Source organism: Lampetra fluviatilis, chromosome 13 (assembly GCF_964198595.1).
Source record: "Lampetra fluviatilis chromosome 13, kcLamFluv1.1, whole genome shotgun sequence".
NCBI lineage: Eukaryota > Metazoa > Chordata > Hyperoartia > Petromyzontiformes > Petromyzontidae > Lampetra > Lampetra fluviatilis.
Window position 1 is genome coordinate 7,926,113 of NC_136287.1, and position 21,111 is coordinate 7,947,223.

The window sequence follows — 21,111 nt, forward strand, 5'->3', positions numbered from 1 at the left end:
ATTGAAGCTGGCACGACACATGAGGCTATGAGTGGCTACCACCATGCCTGGCCACCTTTGTTTCCCCAATGCTAATGTTTACACACCTCACCAGGTGCTCATTTAAAAGGCTGAGACAAACGAGGGGAGGCCCAGGACTAGGCAAAACAAATTTATCACCAAATATTTGTTGCTCCCCACAAAATGTTAGCACGCTTGCACACAAAAGACAAATATCCCCTGTATAGCCTTAAGAGTGCTGTTAGCGAGCACCTATGAAGGCCGGCATGGCACACGAGGGGATGGGTGGCCAACACCATGCCCGGCCGCCTTTGTCTCTCTAGTGGCGATCTTTACACACTGCAGCAGATACTCATTTGAGGCTGAGTCGACCTAGGTTGCAGGCCCAGGGCCGGTTCAGATAATCGTCATTGATGTTGGCCGTGAGCGGGAATCGAACTCGGGTCGCCGGGTTCGTAGCAGAGCGTAGCGCTCACCGATACCCTACCGCAGACAGGCACTCAAGCACACAACATTTAACAATCCTCTCTAAATTTCCTAAAGGCAGCCCTGCACAATCAAAATGCAATCGTGCGTCTCCTTCGTATATATATCTCTCTCTACACAAAACATAAAAGTATTTCTCATACAGATCGCCACTCGCCTACTCCAGTCAACCACTCACCACCACCACTCTACGCTGCCACATTGCCGAGGGGCGGCACGGGGGGGGCGCCTTCTCCTCTCACCGACTCGGGGGCCTTGATGAAGACCTTGGAGCGCCCCAGCTGGAACTGGTCGGCCTCCATGTTGACGGCGCGCAGGATGTGTGTGATTCCCTGGCGCTCGTCCCCGCGCCATGCCGGCCACGTCTCCGCCGTCAGGATTGCGTACCTGTCCGCGCGGGTCGCAAAGCGTCCAAGGTTGTTGTCTTCGTCGTCATCACCATCATCGTTGTAAATGCCATCATCGCCACCATTACCGTTTGCATTTTCATCATCGTGATCCTCATCATCACCACCACCATAATAATTTTCATTATTATTAAAAATTATCATTTTCATCACTGTCATCGTCATTTTCATTCTCACCACCAGTAATTTTTTGGTACAATCGTCATTGCAATTCCCATTGTCATCATCACCATTATCATCAGCAGCATTGCCATCATTGTCATAATGTTTGCAGTTATTGTTATAATTATTGCCATTGTCATCGTTCCTATCAATATCATCATCATTGTAATAGTCATCATTGGAACAATTGTCATCACCGTTACCATGATCATTGCAATTGCTGTTATAATTATCATCATCATTCTAGACATTATCACAACCAATGCCACCACCTTCATCTATAGTGACCTTTTTCACAAAGAAACATCTCAATGGCTGCAACGAAGAACAGGAATCCATTTTTAGGTTTTTTTTTTCTCTTCAAAAATGTAGCCGTTAGAGACCAGTCGAAAGTCCCCCTGTGTTGTCGGGGGCTTTGTCCTTCACCACGGCCGAGTGAAGTTGCGCGTCTCACATCGGCACAACGAGTTATGGGTAAATCTTGACTTAAAGCTGTCGTGACTGCAGGAATTCATTATCTTTGGGTCTTTCGGTAAAGTCACGTAGATTGAAAAATAATAAAAAATCACGACGTTTCGATCGCAACACAAGCAATTGTCTTCAGGTGAAAAAAATACAGCGATCGAAACGTCGTGATTTTTTATTATTTTTAAATCTACGTGACTTTACCGAAAGACCCAAAGAGTATGAGTTATGGGTACTCGCCACAAACCCTGGTTATCTTTGTCATGAATATTGCCTTGCACGGACAATCCCAGCAGGGGGGGGGGAGCTGGCATTGGCTTAGCCACTGGTACTCTTAGTTCTTTCGGTAAAGTCACGTAGGTAAAAGATGAAATTAAAATTAATAAAAATAAAATAATCAAAATCACGACGTTTCAGAGGCAACACAAGTCTCCGTCATCAGGTGGGACCGTCACAGCCAGATTTGCTGCATCAAGGTAAACTTGTGTTGCCTCCGAAACGTCGTAATTTTTATTATTTTATTTTTATTAATTTTAATTTCATCTTTTACCTACGTGACTTTACCGAAAGAGATAAGAGTATGAATCCTTGCAGTCACGAAAGTTTCAAATCTGAGCCACTGGTGTCCCAGGGATCGGCGCTCACCTCTGCAGAAACTTTTGGAAGACGCGGCGGTACGCGAAGCCGGCGCGACGCACGCGGATGTTCTCCCGCAGACCCAGGTACTCCACCTGGTGGCGCACCCTGCACGGGAAGCACGCAACGCACGGGCAGCAAACTCGTTACGAGCGGACCCACGTCGGCCTTGACCAAATAGAGAAGAGTCGCCGTGCCCACGGTGGGATTCTCGCCGCCGTTTGAAATCGAGCGACAACTTTTTGGACGCACGCAGCCTTCACCTTCGACAATGCGACTTCAAAGCACAAATTGGGAGTCCACAAGAAGTCACAGACACCCCGTGAAAATCCTGACGCAGACAATCCCTGGCTTCGATCTTCCATTAAGCTTGTGGGTCACGACCCCTAAACTGCATCTGCATGAACTGTGGCAGGTGCAGACGCTTGATGCACAAATGGAAAGTAAAAAAAAATCTCTGGTGCGCGACTGTGGTCACCCAGAACAGACCATGGGACATATAACGACTCAATGCCCAAATCACAAATACGAAGGAGGCATCACAGCGATACAGTCCGCTACTCCTGATGCAATTATATTGCTCAACCACCTCAATGTAAATTTATAGATATTGCTGCTCTACATCAACATCAGTCATATAAAGATGAAGAAGAATGAGATTCTCATCAGGTAAAACATTCTTAATAATAATGATAATAACAAACGATGTTTGGAAATACAGAAGCAATGAATATTTAGCAAAAATACTTGATGGATATACAGTGAATGATGAGACTCAGAGGGCCAAAGCTGTTCCACAATTTGCCTGAATTGTACTGGCGATGGAATGGCAGTAAAAAGAGGAACATGCCGAAGTGGACGGCCACCCACGAGATGGAGCGATGAGATTACTTCCTGTGCAGAAGCCAGATGGATTGTGGCATTGCAAAAGCGATGGAGACGGTGTGGGTCGGCCTACATGCAGCGGTGGACGGATCAGGGCTGATGATTATCATGACGTGGGCATTGAATAAGTATAACCCGTAAAAACAAAGTTTTTCACTATAAATCCTTTATATGCGTGGCGGCTAGAGTCCTCTCGTCCTCTGGCTTGAGATGGCTGCCACCTATGGGTCAGATGATTGCATGGCAGCATTAAGCAATTGGTAATTAAATATAATATTTTTGTCCTAAAAAGTGTAACATTTTTGAAAAAAATTTTCACGAACATTAATTGTCACGCACAACGAGTCTGTGTGGAAAATGTCAGCTCGATTGGATCACGGGAAGTGGGTTAAAAAACGACCGGAAGATTTACACGGTCCTAAGCAAGCAAGCGAACTTAATATAAAGGATTTAAAAATCAATTATAACGTGAGTTACTTGAAAAAATAGATGATCGAGTTTCTGGCCCACTGGTGAGTACAAGTACGTCTGCGTACGTGTGCGTTGTGTGTATTTACTAGGGTTGCCACCCATTCTGGTTTTCCAGGATCGTCCTCTTTTTTAAATCCTTTATATTAAGTTCGCGTGCTTGCTTGCTTGCTTAGGACCGTGCAAATCTTTCGGTCGTTTTTTAACCCACTTCCCGTGATCCAATCGTGCTGACATTTTCCACACAGACTCGTTGTGCCAGACAATTATTGTTCGTGAAAAGAAATTCCCAAAATTTTACACTTTTAGGCAAAAAAAAATATTTTACATATATTCAAATAGAACGCATTCATGGCTTTGGCTGAACGTCAGAGTGTAAAAGCCCAGAGCGTAACCCCTCCACAGGCCGTGGCGGAGTAGCGCAGTTGGTAGTGCCCTCGCTTCCCATGCCAAAGGTCGCGGGATCGATCCCCGCGTCCTCCACAGGCGAATATATTTTTAAATCCTTTATATTAAGTTCGCTTGCTTGCGTGCTTGCGTGCTTGCGTGCTTGCGTGCTTGCGTGCTTGCGTGCTTGCGTGCTTGCGTGCTTGCGTGCTTGCGTGCTTGCGTGCTTGCGTGCTTGCGTGCTTGCGTGCTTGCGTGCTTGCGTGCTTGCGTGCTTGCGTGCTTGCGTGCTTGCGTGCTTGCGTGCTTGCGTGCTTGCGTGCTTGCGTGCTTGCGTGCTTGCGTGCTTGCGTGCTTGCGTGCTTGCGTGCTTGCGTGCTTGCGTGCTTGCGTGCTTGCGTGCTTGCGTGCTTGCGTGCTTGCGTGCTTGCGTGCTTGCGTGCTTGCGTGCTTGCGTGCTTGCGTGCTTGCGTGCTTGCTTAGGACCGTGCAAATCTTTCGCTCGTTTTTTAACCCACTTCCCGTGATCCAATCGAGCTGACATTATCCACACAGACTCGTTGTGCCAGACAATTCATGTTCGTGAAAAAAAATTCCCAAAATTTTACACTTTTAGGCAAAAAAAAAATATTTTATATATATTCAAATAGAACTCATTCATCGCTTTGGCTGAACGTCACAGTATAAGAGCCCAGAGCGTAACCCCTCCACAGGCCGTGGTGGAGTAGCGCAGTTGGTAGTGCCCTCGCTTCCCATGCGAAAGGTCGCGGGATCGATCCCCGCGTCCTCCACAGGCGAATATATTTTTAAATCCTTTATATTAAGTTCGCTGCCACGCATATAAAGGATTTATAGTGAAAAACTTTGTTTTTACGGGTTATACTTATTGCCGTCGCTGTCCTAAGAAATCTGTAGGTTAACCCAGGACAAAAAATAAGTAGTTTTTTTTTTTCATCAGTTGTGCAATAATGCACCACTGAAGACAATGCGATTTCACCAAGTTATCCCCTCTTTTGGTATCAGGAGATATTCTTCTTCCCAAGATATGACCCATTTATTTGTATGCATGTTGAACTTCTTCGCAAAGTACATAGCCAACCGTGCTAATCGGGTATGCGGGGGAAGGACAACAAACTAAACACAAAAATCAGTTATATTTCGTGCTTTAATTATTTGTGTAGTAGAGTTACCCACTCGATATTCACAAACTCGGAGAGCAAATCGTTAACAAGGTTTTCCCGCTCAAACTAACGGTCAGGGTCTCACAAGCTGTGAGAGCTGACCGTAAACAAGGTTTTCCCGCGCGACTAAACGGTCAGGGTCAGATAGGGTGAATTGGGATCGAAAAGCATATTGGGAACGACCAATCACAGGGTTCCACAAGGTGGCCGGGGATTGGACAACCCGGCCACGAGCAAGTATAAAGCCAGAGCGCTCAGAGCTCTCGGGGAGTTGAACCACACGAAGACCCAAGACAGCGGAAGAAGCTTAGGACCCTGGACCAAGCCCTCCAGCCCTTATCAGGGCTAGGGTTCAGTGTAACCAGTGGTCGGGAGACATCTCCCTAGGTCCAGTCAGAGGACACTGAAAGAGCGGGATATTGAGTAGCCTGTAGGGTACGGGGGCTTGTACGTTCTGAGTGTAACGGGTGAGGGGACCGTATATCCCTCAGTGCATAGGGACCGTGTTAATAAAAGTGTGTGCTACAAAATACGTTGAAGAGTCCGTCTGTACAACACTACATTTGTATTGTCTCGAATATGATTTTTATTGTGAGTGTTTTCAAAGTAGTTTGACCAAGACAACTTATGTTACGAAAAATTCTATCCTATAGAAAAAAAAATCAATGCGCTTACAATTGAGACTCTTCTGGTCTCTCTAACTCTCACCCCGGTTAAACAAAACGAACTAAACACAAGTGGTGGTGGTAACGCGAGTGTGAGCGGCCCACGGCACCTGCTCTCCTCCCAGTCGCGAGGGCGTTTCGTCTCGTTGGGCTTGATGCAGCGGATGTAGTGCGGCGTGCATCGCATCAGCGTGTTCACCAGGTCGTTGGCTTGTTTCTGCACGCGAGCGAGAGCGAATGCGCGCGCGCGCACGCACAGGCGTGCAAACCACGCGGTCATTGCGCGCACAACACAACAACACTGACTGATCTTTCATTTTTTCTGAAACGTCCTTCTGTGTATGCGGTGCTTAGGTTTCAATGAAATGAGTTGCAGATTGCTGTGTATTTACATGATATTAGCTAAATGTACAATAATTTTTAAATGTCTATTTTTTAAATAAGGCTTTAAATCATGCAGAAACTAAATCTGTATTTATCCTGGAGGAATGCCAACTGCATAACGACCAATCACACGAAAGTTTTGATCATATTTTTACCTGCAATTTTCTTTTTCCCCTACTTTCCCCTGCACTGAAACAATTCAGTATTTTTTATTTTCACAATACAAGTCTCTCTTGCAAAAGAACGGTTATAAAGTTACGGTAATTAGCATACGCATTCCATTATTTCGTTTCCCAACCTTCCAAGACTCTCTCAGTTAAGATATTTCCGAAAGAAAACTAGTCACACAGAACATTAAGCGCTTCCTTTCACCCCCTATGACAGTAAAAAAATTATGTTTTGTAAATGAGCTATTTCACGAGTAAATCATATATAAGTGGAGCCCCGTTCTGTCTGCACACATACTCTAAAAAAACATGTTTTAGTCCATCGGCCTATTGGCTTTCCAAACCAATATTATCCCACAACATGTGTTTAAGCCTGAAAACTCTGTACCCGTTTTGAGCTTCATTGTTAAACAAAATAGGCAGATTTTTTTCCAGACGTTATTGGCAAAGAGCATCTCCATCTGAATGGCCGTGTTTTTTGCAAGTGTAATTTCCCTGAAGCGTTTAGTTTAAAGTCTTAAGAGTGAAGTCAGACATCGCACCTTGATCTTGCTGCTAGCCGTGGTGGGTCGGCCCTTCTTCTCCACCTGCAGGTTCTCGGGGAAGAGGCTGTAGAAGAAGGGGCTGCGGGAATTGGGACATGTGGCAAGGTGACCAAAGAGAAAGTGTGCTTTTTAGAAGTTGCCTTTTTTTGGATTGTGCCTTTTATGAAGTGCCTCTACACGTACGCAAGCGTGCGTGCACATGTGTGTGAGCGCGTGCGTCGGTGACAGAGGATACTCACTATTGGCTGCTCTGCATCAGCTCGACCAGGTCAGGGAAAAGCACATCTCGGTTGCGCTCGCAGAAGCCCTCCACGTCGTAAGAGACCTGGGGGCATGGGAATAGCGAGGTCAGGGCCGGGCGCGAGTGTGAACTTGATGCCCCATTGCTCGAGTCGTATCTGTATAGCGGTTACGCCAGTGGCATACGTATCTGTGAGAGTGGGTGTGTAAGGATGAGTGCATTGTTAACACAGGAGCTCCGATTAGCGCGGTTCAGTTTCATTGATGAGGTATAGCCCTGTGAGCAATGCGGCTCTTGACTCGGGTGCAACCGCAACAAAACATAAACATGAACAAGAAACATCTTAAAGTGACTACACGCAACAGAACAATCCTGGAAAAAACAGCAAAGTCTTCCAGAAAAAACACCGTATTTCAACGCTGTGTGCAAAATCCCAGTGGGATGTAAGTCAAACAATAACAACCGTAAGACAATGTAGATTAAAGTTATCAGGCTAACTCTGTACTACAACAAACAAACATGGCTAAACCCATACGTTTTCAAAACCACGTACGGTTGGCTACGTACATGTATGCATACATAGTAGTGAGTGTGCACAATGCCAGGAGCGCAACTAGGATATATATATTGTTTTAAAATATTGAAAATTGAACAGGGCCTCCCCCATTTCATTCCCCAGCGCCGGCCACGCGATGCGGCGCGTGCCACCGTCACCTTGCCGGCGTAATGGTGCACGACGAAGCCGCGGTTCCAGCTGTTGAAGTGCTCGTGGGAGCCGATGCCGGCCTGCAGCTTCTGCAGCAGCGTGGTGTCTGCGCCCTCACCCTTAGCATGCATTGTGGCGCACACATCATCAAGGATGCTCATCACCCCCGGCGGGTTCTGTCGGGGGGCGGGGGGGGGGGAAGATTGCAGCATGCCGGTCGATGTGATGACGCCTTCAACCAGAAGAGTAGGGAAATAGGCCCGTGAGATTGTGGTGCCACCTGCCCTGGTTTTTCCAGGGTCATCCTCTGGTTGTCCTGGGAAATCGCCGATTAATAATTGTAATGATGCACTACTCAAGACAATGCATTCACATGTAGTTCTCCTCACTTCTGGAATTGTGAGATAATAACATGATATTGTACTTCCCATGATGTGTCAGGATTGTTTGGACCTCAGAGGTGGTAGTCCTAACATGAGTATGTGTGAAGATGACAAGAATATTCCTTTTAGGTTAGAAAATCTTGGACATTTATGTTTTGATACTTTATTAGGCTTGTTTATCCTGGTAAGTCCTACCGAGTCTCATAATTATTTTTCAGCAGGGTCCTGCCAAGTATTTTTTCTCATTCAGAGGGCAATGTTGCTATGTGTAATCCAGTTGAGTAATTTGCGGGTAACATTTCAGAATTAGGATTTTTAGCAAACACAGTTATAGTATATATATATACATTTGCTTTACTATGACAGCATACCTGAAAACCTAGAGGAAACCCCTGCAGAACAGGGGAGAACATTAATTCTACAAAATAGAAAAGTGTCCGAGTCCGGAATCGAACCCAGGTGCTTCTTACTGTGAGGCACAAGGCTTATTACTGGCTGACCCTGCCGGTATGATGCGTGAGAGCCAACCGACCCGTGCCACTTACAACTTTGTTCTCGATGAGGTCACAGACGATTTTGTTGTTGAAGTATTCGATGGGTGTCCACTTGATGCCTTCCTGTACGTACTCTTCCTGCACGGAGGGTAGATAAGAGCGATAAGCGAGTCCTTAAGAACCATGTGCTGTCATTTTTATTTTACCAGGTAAGGCCCACTGAGCTATGTAGCTCTTTTTTAGAAGCAACCTGGCCACAAATGATAGCTCAACGAAGCGACTTATTACGTAGAAATTGATAGCAGTCAAATGCGGTAAACGTATGTTTCTAAATGTGGAGGGAAAAACTGGAGGACCTGGAGAAAAATCCGCGCGACCACAGGGAGAACATGCAAACTGCAAATATACAAGCGTCAGGGTCGGGGTCGAACCCATGGCCTCCTGTATACCAGGCGAGAGAGTTAACACCTCCTAGCCACCGTGAACATACAAACCCGACAAACTCTCGCTACCTCTGCAGATCCAATGCACGCAGAAAAGCTCTCGCTACCTCTGCAGATCCAGCCGCTCATCAGCACACCACGCAGCGTGCAAAATGGATAACACACGGGGGCTTAGTGGGCGACAACAATGATCACCCCGGTCAGAGATTGTGCGGCCAAGGGAATTCATGCTGTACTGACGTATACAGGATATGCGTGCCACAATGTGTAGGTGCAGCACCTTGAGCTGCAGTTGTATTTGGATGCCGTATAAATACAAATTGTAATTGTTGTAATGTAATGGTAGCGATAACTGAACCAGTACTGCAAAGATCCTGTGTTTTAATCCTGGCTTCTGCGACACTTCTGTATTGCTATTTGACATGGCACAAGACCTGCGGCAGCGACTGGAAACGGCCCACAGATTGAGCCACACACAACCAGCTGCTGCTGTGGCAGTTCTAGAGACATCCTGCAGCTTCTACTCATGGCGCTCCCACAGCTGTGGCAGTTCTAGAGACATCCTGCAGCCCCTACTGATGGAGCTTCCACAGCTGTGGCTGTTCTAGAGACATCCTGCAGCCCCTACTGATGGCGCTTCTACAGATGTGGCAGATCGGTTGACGTGTAGGGGTGCGTTATAACCCTGAGCTGTTCAAGCGTACCGGTGAAAAAGCGATCTCCAATGTGGTTAAGAAATTAAATATGTAACGGGATTTCTTACAGACTGATTCTGGTCCGACCAGTAAGTAAATGTCGTCGATGAGGCGTTACAGCTGGTGAGAAATCCTGGGATGGATTTATTTTTAATCCTCCAGAGACTGGAGTTTGTAAAGTGGTAGTGTCGATGGCTCACCTGCTCTGCCTTGAGTGTGAGCTCGATGAAAATCTGCTGCAGCTTCTCATTCACAAAGTTGATGCAGAACTGCTCAAAACCATTTTTCTGCAGCACACACCAGGCATAGATTAGGCATGTATTGATGAATGAGCTTTTAAGTGTTTTTATTTGCTCCTCATTGGCCAAACTAAAGAGAAACGCCACAAAGATCCATACTCTTAGGTTTATTTCGGTAAAGTCACGTCGGTAAAAATAAAAATAAATAATAATAAAAATAATAAAAAATCATAAAAATAGAAATAAAATAATAAATCACCTACGTGACTTTACCGAAAAAAACCTAAGAGTATAAATCCTTGCAGTCACGAAAGCTTCAAATCTAGAGCCACAAAGATCATTAAGAGCAGACTAAATGTCCCAAACTGTCTTTCACGGCTGCCTTGTTATGTACTCACCGCGACCCCCTGCTTTATATGCAGATCTTAATAACAACACGCAACGCTGTGCTACTCACAAACCGCAGGAAGGCTCGACTCCGATCATGCCTTACATGCAAGTCTTGCGACCACCACATTGCACGTACACAGCTCTCAGCCTTTGTCCAGACCACCAATTAAAGTTCCTGTTTTACTGAATTGTCGTCATCATTTACAGACGGTGTTGGTTTTTAATAATCAGCTGTCAGCTGGATAACGTACTGACACTCAGCGAATGTAAACCATCATCATTGCAACAGTAATCCCATGCACGTTGTGTTGAATCGGTGTCAGATGTTTGTACCTGAAAGATTTCGAAGCCATAGATATCCAGCACCCCAATGTTGTATTCTTCCCTCTCCTTCCTAATCGCCTTGTTAATTGCCTGCAGCACATTAGACAAGGCAGGGACAGGCAGCGACGCTGGCCAACAGACAGTGTGTTGCCCTTGCCCCCGTACCTCCGATTAGCACGGTTGGCTACGTACGGTGCGAAAGAAGTTCAACGGACATACGTACATACAACACGTGTGCGAGTTAACGAGTAGATAGGTAGTTTGACAGGTCTGTGAGTAGATAGATAGACATGTAATCTGAAAGGTGTGTGGGTAGACGGGTAGGCAGGTCATCTGACAGGTGCGTAGATATGTGGGCAGACAGTTGATGTGACCGGTAAACAGGTGGACAGGCAGACAGGTCAGGTAACTGTTGAACTCGCGGATGGACAGACAGATCATGTGACGTGGAAACAGGCGGCTGTGATGAACAAGTCGTGTGATCATTGAACGGATGGGCCAGCAGACAGAACAATTTAACCAGTAAATAGGTGGACAAGCAAGCGGGCCATTTGACCGGTGAACAGGTGGGACAGGCGGGCAGGTCACCTGCACGAGAAAGTCGAAGAGGCGCGAGTGCAGGGCCTTGGCGAGCGCGTCGCGTGTGTAGGCCGCCTGCTCCGTGTTGAGCGTCACCGTGATCGACTCAGACTTGCCGCCCCATTTGCTGTCCATTGTGCGGCTTGTCAGCTTCTCCATGAGCCGGTCCTGCTCGATGCCCAGCAGGTGGGCTGGGAATGCCAGGTCTGAAACACGCAACGCTGGATGAAGGCCCTCCCCCGCGCCGTGCCGATCGTGGGCTTCATTTGACCACACATCACCGTGTTAGTCGCTGCGTATTGGTGAGGGCGGGGAGCATAGGCGCCATGCCAGCATGGAAGTACATTTTCAGCAAGGGATTTATTTAACACGTTGGCTTTCGCGACCAATATCATCCGTAATAGAGGTTTTTTGGGTTGTAATTAGTTGTAATTACTGGCGAAACGTCATACTCAGATTGTAAATGTTGTGGCTTTGCTCTCTAATACCGGTGTGCTGCACTAGTAAGGAATTGGCACGTTCTGTTTACGTGAGAAACCTTACTAATTGGCGGGTTTAATGACACATTTATATTTACGCGATATAACCCACAAAAATTGTATTATGGAGCAATGGATTTGTTTTTTGTACCCCCCTCTCTGCCTACTACTATATAGCCCTGCAGCCCATTACCACCTGTCGTACATGATGATTGCACATTAAAACACTATCCAGACTCAAACGCTGCTTAGCCTCTGAGATCTGACAAGATTGGGTGCATTCCGGGTTGTTTGGTGACAGGATTTTAAATATAAATGCATGTAAATATGTGTGGGTGGAGTGGTGGCGCAGTGGTGAGCACCGTGAACCTGGTGACCTGAGTTCAAAATCTGGCCTCAACACTTAGTGATGAGTGATATCCGAACTGTTCCTCGGCCCCCCTTCACCAAACCGACGCTGACCAGCATCTTGAAGCGTAGCCAAACGACCAACGCGACGTGGGGAGACCTTCGTCCAGCAATGGATTGACAAAGGGCTGCAAATTCTAATTCATAGTTTATGTGGCATTTATATCACACACAGCTGCCTCCGTGCCCATCTGCAACAGTATCACACTGGATGAGAATGAGGATTTCCCACAACAGCTACCTGCCACCTATGGCGAGCTTTGGTTGCGTCAACCGCATTGGCCAGCAGCATCCCGTTTTAGGACCCGAGCGAGAACGCAAGGGAGGGGTTGTTGCGCGTCCTAAGCGTTGCGGGTCCCTCTGCTGCCAGGGGCGTGCGTGTGGGCGGAGGTGCTCTCACAGTCCAGGCTCTCCACGGCAGCGTAGTTGCCCTGCTCCATGAAGGAGATGTTGCCCAGGTGAAGAATCCCGGCCACGATCTGCAACACCATGGCCTGCTCGTCGGGGAGAATGCCGATCACCTGCATCGCAGCCTGGCGCCCAAAGACATTTCGAAAGTCAGGTTGTCCCGTAGCTCAGGGTCAGAGGCACAGCCACACTCTCGAAGTTGTGGGGGGGGGGCTACAAGCGAATGATACCCAGTGGTTATTGGTTACATTGCAGATGCAGTGACCCGTAATTTATTCATCAGTGTCATAGGAGGAACGCGGTAGGCGGGGTGGTGGGAGTCGGCAAGGTGGTTGCCCAGGGCCCCCATCCAAGGGGGGCGGAGGCGGGGGGGGGCGCTGCCTGTATGGGTGATAGAACTGTTGGAATCAAACAAGCAGTGGATACTGATGACTCACTTTTCGGTGGGGAAGTCTGAGGATGGCACCGTGTCCTGAGCACCAAAACGTCTACCTATGACTCCGTTGGTACTGCTCTCATTAATTAGTGTTGCCACGCTGGTCGTAGAACAGATACACCCAATTAAACATGCATTTAACTAAACGATTCTATTATGATTATATTGCACCGACGCAACTTCTGGCGACTGACTCAGTACTGAACCTAACTGCTCGTGCGCGACTGTGCAATGAAGGGTTCCGCCATCGGCATAATCACAATTTGCCATCTTGTTGAATGGAGAAAAATGCACTAAACAACACCAGGATTGTTATTCTTAGGTTTTTTTCGGTAATGTCACGTAGGTAAAAAAATAATATTTAAATTAATAAAAGTAAAATAAAAATAAAATAAAAATCACGACGTTTTGGAGGCAACACAAGCTTCTGTCTTCAGGTGGAACCGTCACAGCACGATAGCTGTATAAAGTAAGAGAAATTCCAAGAAAACAGTCCTTATATATACTGGTTGAGGGTGGGAGGAGCCAAGGTAGGCCCTGGATATTATTATTGTGAGGCTGAAGCACGCTGTTAGGAATGAGCCTTTGTTGTGTAGACTGGTTAAAAAGAGTTGTTAAGGTGAGGCTGATGTAAAGGCGCGTGTAAATGGGACTGAGCCTTTTGTTATGTAGAGGTGGTGAGGCTGAAACCGCTGCCAGGAATGAGTCTTTGTTGTGTAGACTAGTTAAACTGGGAGGTTCTAATTTTAATTTTTTACCTACATGACTTTACCGAAAAAAACCTACGAATATGAATCCTTGCAGTCACGAAAGCTTCAAATCTAGAACCAGGATTGTTGTCTAAGATGTTGTGGGTGTTTCCTTAGCCATATCTAAACATTACGGGGGGGGGGGGGAGGTGTCTGGACACCCATGGCACCCACAGTGGCTGAGCTCCTGCTCTTGACCTTCCATGTCCCTGGTGCCAGGACACTGAGTCAGTGCTGCCAAGACCCTGGGGTTAAGTCCGAGCAGTAATCCACAATCGCAAGTGTGACAAGTCAATGGTGTAAGCCCACACATGAATGATTGCATAAAAAGATCATACAACAATAAATTGGCTTTCATTTAGGTTTGGTGAATGCTCACTCCTATCACAGCTGTGATAATGCAACACATCTGTTTGACTGTCACGTGACAAATGTTAATTACGTTTGTCGACTTAATGTAACGTGGAATATAAGTGGGGAAACAGCAACCCTTTTGTCTTTATGAGCCACCCCTGTACTGTACCATGGTCTCCTGGAAGTCCTTGTTGTCGTCAGTGTCATCCACAACATAAATGCCAGTTTGGTTCAAGTAGAAGTAGTAATCTGGCGTAGAGATTCCCAGGTCCTCCTTCTGTGTCCCAGAGCTTCCATTCAAGAGCTGAGTGAGCAAAAGGAAGGACAGGGACATGAAGTATTTATTGCAGTGAGGTCTCTCATCTCAGTTTTATTGAGTCTCTCATTATCAACTCTCGCGCAAACGCAGGAATAAGGAACTCTGCTGGCTTTGGTGCACAAGCATGAATAACAAACAAAAAAGACTCCCCGTATTAACACTTTCCTTTTAAAAAAAAGAACACTACAGGTACATTTAAAAATAATCTACGCCTTCACTTCCTGGCTGGCTTCTGGCTGGGCTCCTCTCCACCCCAATGATAATTATGTTGGTAGGTTTTTACCCTTTTAACTGGTACAAAACTGACACCTTTATTCAAGGCATCATGTTTGCAATGACCACAACACAAGTAGTCAATAAAGCAAACAAAAAGAAGCAACTCTGATAAGGATAATAATATGCACTGTCCTTGAAGTTGATTGGCCCACACCCGAGACGGCTTTCTTTAGAGCCTAGTCCCCATTGGTGTAGGGCCAGATGACACCAGAAGGCGTACAACTCAAAAACAGTGCAATATCAGAGTATTGAGAGTTCGGGGTAAACATTTACACTATGAGATCTCTTTTACCAGTGGCAAAATATAATGGTAGGTTTTTACCCTTTTAACTGGTACAAAACTGACACCTTTATTACCAGTTAAAAGGGTAAAAACCTACCATTATATTTTGCCACTGGTAAAAGAGATCTCATAGTGATAATTATGTTGTTAGTAGCAGCGGGGCGTTGCCAAGGAAACACAGCATTTTCCGTGTAATACACAGTGTATGTAGTAATACATATGTAGTGACATCGCGGATATCACTGTGTGGTGCCGGCCCCAGAGAGGCACGGCGTGCGATGCACTTACATCGCGGACATCACGTATGTGGCGACATCGTGGATGTCACTGGGTAATGCCGGCTCTAGCGAGGCACGGCGTGCGATGTATTTACATCGCGGACACCCCGTATATGTGGGTGTAGTACCAGCCCCAGAGAGGGCTCGGTGAGCGCTGGGTCATAGCGCTCAGTGGCACCACGCGTGGCGTGCAGTGCTGCCTCCTACAGGATTGAGTGTGAGAGTGTCAGCCATGGAATGAGGTTACCCCAGTCCAGGGCACTCTGGTTGACCCTGGAAGGCACGTGACGGGTAAGATCTACACAGGGGGCCCCAAGCGGGGGCTGGGGGTGGTCATGTGCCGGGGCGAGATCCTGCTAGAGGGTTCGAGTAGGTGGTCGTGGCCAAGGGTGGAACCAGCCATGGCCAGCGAGCATATAAGCCGGGGCCCCGAGAGGGACCAGGGTTCAGCGTTGCTGTCGCCATCTGAAGACCTACGATCTACGTTCTACGTCCAAGAAGAAGTCACCAAGACGTGGACCTGGACCCAAGCTGGGGTCCGGTCCGTTGTAGCTACTCCCAGTGTAACTCGTGTAGTTAGCCTGGTGGTCCACCAACATAGTTGTTATCTGGTAAAGGGTCAGTTACCCCTTTGTGTTGAGTGTGTTGGAATTAATAAATGTGTTGCCTCTAAAGAGTATGTCTGCGACTCAGTTAGAATCCACTGCACATATGATAGTGTATATAATAAATATTGCTGCTCTAAGAGGGATGTTGGTTGTCCTGTATCCGCCCAACCCCTGCCTCCTGTCTCTGCCCACCACCACCGCTGTGCGTGTACGTATGCACGTTGAACGTCTTTCGCACCGCACGTAGCCAACCGTGCTCATCGGAGTTGTGGGGGAAGGACAACAAACTAAACACAGCAGTTCTAAAGAAATTCGTTTTCAATCGAGATGTCAGTTTTGAATCTACCCCACCACGAGCCCAAATCGTTGTCCAGATCAAGGGGCGGGGCCTAAAGAAGAATGGGTGGGGCCTAACCAAGAGAGACGGGGCCTAAAGATGGCGCAGGGCCTACAGAGGTTGACCTTCCCTGTTTAGGTTAAAATTTTGTTCTTCTTTCGTATGGCTGCTGATGAAGATTGCAGAGCAACAATGACAATGTTGCGCTCGGGTGGTCATGTCAGATAACCGCGTCAGGAGCAGCGGAGTGTATCGGTGTGATGTCTCCTTCGTTAATGTAATGAAAGCATAGAAGAATCAAATACGTGCCATCGTAGAAAGTAAAATAGTTTTGGGGCCACAGGCTAACTAGTTTTTTTCTTTATAAACACATAATACTGCACATTATGCACCACTGGTACGATTGGAATAAGATTTGTAAAAACACAGACACATATACAAGGATTTGTGACACGGACAGGATGGAATGCAGTGAGAGCTCAGTTTCAAACCACTCCAATGATGATCCACCTGCAAGCACAATTTCGTCTTCAATTGTAACTTCAGATGAATACGCATGTCGTGGAAAGTGTGGGGGAATTCAGCGATGTTGGTTGGAGGCCGTGCACGGAGAGAGACCTGGTAGTAAATGTGGAAGTTTCTCTCTTCTGTGTTTTGGCTCACGACACGTGACTTTTCGAGAAGGAAGTTTGAGATATTTCCGCCATCTGGCTCCCCTCCTCGGCTGAACTGAATCTCAAAATACTTGCCCTGTCGAGAGAGAGACACGTGCCATTGTATCCCAGCAGTAGTGATGCACACACACCAGACGCTCAGTTTAGATTTGGACAACCTACCACAAGATGCTGACGACACATCCTCTTAAGTGCTGCGCAAAGACAAGAATTATGTCATTTAATTATTCATCCCACAAAAAAAATCCTCAATTGACTGTTGGGGACAATGCTGTGAGCCAGCCGTCATGGTGCATCAGGAGGCGGTGTTGCCAGCACCATAACCCAGCCTCCTTCCTCCCCCCCTCCGTCTCCAGTGTTGATGTTTACATACTGCACCAGGAACTCGCAATTTAAGGCTGAGTCGCCACTGATGTTGGCCGTGGCTGGGAATCCAACATCAGGGTGTATGGGTTCACCGCCACTGTGCCACCGCTCAAACAACAGCCGCCATTCACCACTAGAGTTGCGGTGATGTCACCACAGCATTTGTGCCAGGTTCGGTGTACATTGAGAACACGTGGGAACACATGGAAGGAGGTCACAGGACACACCCATGTGGTATGGGTTAACTAACCTCACACCAGTTTAAATGTAGTCAGAATTTGAGGGTTTTTTTTGTCTTAGTATAGTCGACGACAACCTGTGGAATTGTAGTCAAGTCTTAGCACGTTTAATTGATTTAGTCATTGAAATATTTTTTAAAAGAAACAATTAGGCCTCGGCAAGGTAAGGTAAAAGGTAAAAACAATGAGCCTACCTTTACCCTACCTTTTACCCTTACCCCATACAAATTATCCGATTACAGGGTAATTACTGGGGTACTACACATGAAAAAGGTTTATAACAGGTAAATGCTAGGTAGAGCGCTTTATGCATATAGAATACTTTTGATGATTCCAATTTTACACGCTTTCTTTGAACTCACTCTGTCTGTTGTTGTTGTATCCTTAAATATTATAACTCAATTTTAACCCACTTCCCAATGTGGTATCGACTGCAAACTTGGTATACTTATGTCATACTGATGACAAGACTATATTATATTATAAATATATATATTTTAAACATTATTTTTTCATATGGTATGTTTCGGCATGGGTCTAATTGTCCACGGTCAACTGACGTTGGCTGTAATTGGCCACGGCCACTTACGTTACGGCAAGCTTCGGGGCCACTTCCTGGAGTCGTGGAGTTCTGCCATTACTAGTACGGTACATTTCATAAAAGCGTGTTTAAATTCTTTTTTAAAAAATATTACTTATTAAATGGAAGCCAGGGACTGCGCCATGGAGCTTTAATCGGTAAACAAGGTACCGTATTTTCCGGGTAATACTTCGCGCTACCTTTACCCTACCGGGAAATTCATCCGAGCTACCTTTACCCTACCCTTTACCTTACCCCTTGGCATGTCGACACCTTTACCCTTTACCATTTTACCCGGTAAAAAGGGTAAATTACCTTACCTTGCCGAGGCCTAGAAACAATGAAGAAAAATACGTAAATGCTGATTAAATTAAAAACGTATCATAAAGTCCTGCATCGGGCTAGGTACGGGGGGTAACCCTCCAGGTATCCACAGGTTACCCGACTCAATTCAGGGCTCTGGTGTACATCCGTGAAGAGTACTAAATGCTAAGAAACACACATTTCTGCACACGTGGGGATGGCGCATCAAAGAAGGCGATGTAGCCCAGCACCTCGCCCAGCCGCCTTTGACTCCCAAATTGACCACGAAACCCATGGGAGCGCTGTCCACTCACGAAGCGACTCGAGTTGTTGTTGCGGACCGTCTTGGCATTCCCGAAGGCTTCCAGCAGCGGGTTCGACTGAAGGATGATGTCCTTGACGTGCTGTCAGACGTGCAGGAGAGAGACAGATTGTAAATATTGTGGCTTGGCTCTCCAACACACCGGTGTGCTGTACTAGTGACGAATTGGCCACGTTCTGTTTACGTGACAACCCTTACTAGTTGGCTGTGTCGGGTGGTGGCGGGTTTTAACGACACATTTATATATTTACGGGATCTAACCCCCCCGAAAAAACCTCTATTATGGATGATATTGGTCTGTTGGTGGTGTTTGTTGTAACGTTCTGACCTGCCCCTACTGGACATTTGTGAAAATTAGCTTTATCGCTCATAGGATTCCTCCAGTCAAAATAAATATTCTGATTCTGATTCAGGTAGGATGCTCATAACATATCTTGTTATGAAGACTGTAACAACCTTGACATTTCCATTTATCTATTTATTAAGAACACCTCACTGAGTCTCGTGACTCCGTTTCGGGAGGTTCCTGTGCAAGATTGTTTGGTGAATTCTATTTCTGCCGTGGCAGAAAACCAGTCTACCCAGAGAAAACCTACACACGCATACAAGGGGATAGCTAAGGGCTTAATGATACATCGACACACAAAAATAAAACATGCTTCAAATCGCTTTAAACTATTGTCATTGTAGTGCGTATTTAATGTGGCGCTGCACTCTGATGTTGTAGGAGAAAACATTTATTAAAAAGTGTATTTAATTAAGTAGAACGTATTGTCTATATTTATTTAAAGTTGCGCATTTTGATGTGACGTCACATTTCTCAACCCCCCCCCCCCCTCGTCACACATCGTCACAAATGTCTGACCCCCCCCCCCCCCTAGGTGCGTGACGTCATTTATGGACGGCCCCTTACCTGCACCTTGTCTCCGCCACCGGACACCTTGGAAACGTAGCTCATGATGTACTTGGCGGCCACCGTCTTGCCTGCGCCACTCTCCCCACTGCCGCAACACACAAAGTGCAACTCACGGGTCAGCGCCGGATTGATTGCAGGCCACCAGAGAAGAATCGCAGTTTATCGCCGCATGCACTGGCTGGATGTCGGGTTGCCACCTGTGAAGTCCAGTGGTGGAAATGGGTCGGAACGAGCCGGAGCGCCGTGATTGAAGGGACCAGCAACAAGTGGAGTGCTGGGTAGTCTCGATATGTCAACTGAACATTTTATTTTGCCACGTTGGCGAGATTTTAACTACCTCGCCTGGTATACAAGAGGTCGTTGGTTCGATGCCAACCTTGACAACTGTATATTTGGAGTTTGCATGTTCTCCCCGTGGTCGTGGGGATTTTTCTCCGGGTCCGCCGGGTTTTCCCTCCACATTTAGAAATATGCATTAAGAGTATTTGGCTGCTATCCATTTACACTCGATAAGCCACTTCGCTGAGGTATAATTTGTGACCAGGTCGCTTCCGGAAAAGAGATATATAACTCAGTGGGCCATACCTGGTAAAATAAAAATAAATATAACTTTTAGTTTAGATCTATATAGCTGCTATCAGTAGGTAATGGCTGTAGGTCACGCTGTGAATCTCCGAAACATGCAAGGAGTTTGTGATGATACATTATTATTCTTAGTTGAATGAAGGTGCTGAAACAGGCATAACAAACATGTGATTGTATTAGTCAGTTCTGCCGTCCACCATCGCCACCACCACCCCCTTGCGCTCAATACTAATTTGGTATGATCCAGCTTTAGCGGGTGTGTTCGGGTCCTGAGGGTGGGGGGGTCATTTATGCATTGCCCAAGTCATGACTTCTTCACATTTCTGGCACTGACGATAACAACCCTCTACCACTGGACATAGCCAAACAAGTCAAGGTGTCAAATGGACAAAATCAATCGTTCTACTGTATTTGCCTCACGTGACAACTTGATTTGTTTGGCCGTGTCGGGTGGTGGAGGGTGCAACAGCTCCATTGACGTTAAACACACACGCTCTAATCCAAGAAACGATTTATGAATAATCGTATTGGTCATGAAAGCCTATGTGGAAAACAATGTGGACAATATGCACAACGTATGTTGTGCATATGGCACGGTTGGCTACGTACACTGAGAAAGAAGTCCAACATACGTACATGAAAAATTGAAAATCTAAAATGTGCTTTTCTCACCTGATGATGACGCATTGGTTCTCAGAGTCGATGAGCATGTTCCTGTACATGAAGTCAGACAGTGCGTAAATGTGGGGTGGATTCTCAAACTGAGCCTGGACAGGGGAAAGGCACAAGAACGAGATTCAGGGTTGAGTGGTCGATGAGCACGGTGGGCTACGTACGGTGCGAAAGCAGTTCAGCATAC

General features: G+C 46.5%; 1 protein-coding gene and 1 non-coding gene across 2 annotated transcripts in view; one reads left to right on the forward strand and one right to left on the reverse strand.

Annotated features, from left to right (window-relative positions):
* LOC144935327 (unconventional myosin-Ie-like) overlaps positions 1 to 21,111 on the reverse strand; it is a 42,395-nt gene that overhangs the window by 9,053 nt on the left and 12,231 nt on the right. Inside the window, exons 4-19 of the mRNA XM_078861889.1 lie at positions 20,925 to 21,019; positions 19,665 to 19,752; positions 18,744 to 18,833; positions 16,886 to 17,017; positions 14,336 to 14,470; positions 12,620 to 12,752; positions 11,342 to 11,538; positions 10,763 to 10,843; positions 10,001 to 10,087; positions 8,714 to 8,800; positions 7,794 to 7,961; positions 7,078 to 7,163; positions 6,836 to 6,917; positions 5,853 to 5,959; positions 2,166 to 2,264; positions 729 to 873 (exon numbers count right to left, since the gene is read on the reverse strand). Coding sequence (XP_078718015.1) covers positions 729 to 873; positions 2,166 to 2,264; positions 5,853 to 5,959; positions 6,836 to 6,917; positions 7,078 to 7,163; positions 7,794 to 7,961; positions 8,714 to 8,800; positions 10,001 to 10,087; positions 10,763 to 10,843; positions 11,342 to 11,538; positions 12,620 to 12,752; positions 14,336 to 14,470; positions 16,886 to 17,017; positions 18,744 to 18,833; positions 19,665 to 19,752; positions 20,925 to 21,019 — 1,812 coding nt within the window. The remainder of the gene's footprint in view (positions 1 to 728; positions 874 to 2,165; positions 2,265 to 5,852; positions 5,960 to 6,835; positions 6,918 to 7,077; positions 7,164 to 7,793; positions 7,962 to 8,713; positions 8,801 to 10,000; positions 10,088 to 10,762; positions 10,844 to 11,341; positions 11,539 to 12,619; positions 12,753 to 14,335; positions 14,471 to 16,885; positions 17,018 to 18,743; positions 18,834 to 19,664; positions 19,753 to 20,924; positions 21,020 to 21,111) is intronic.
* TRNAG-CCC (transfer RNA glycine (anticodon CCC)) lies at positions 4,615 to 4,687 on the forward strand. Its single transcript has one exon. It is a non-coding gene; the product is annotated as a tRNA-Gly (tRNA).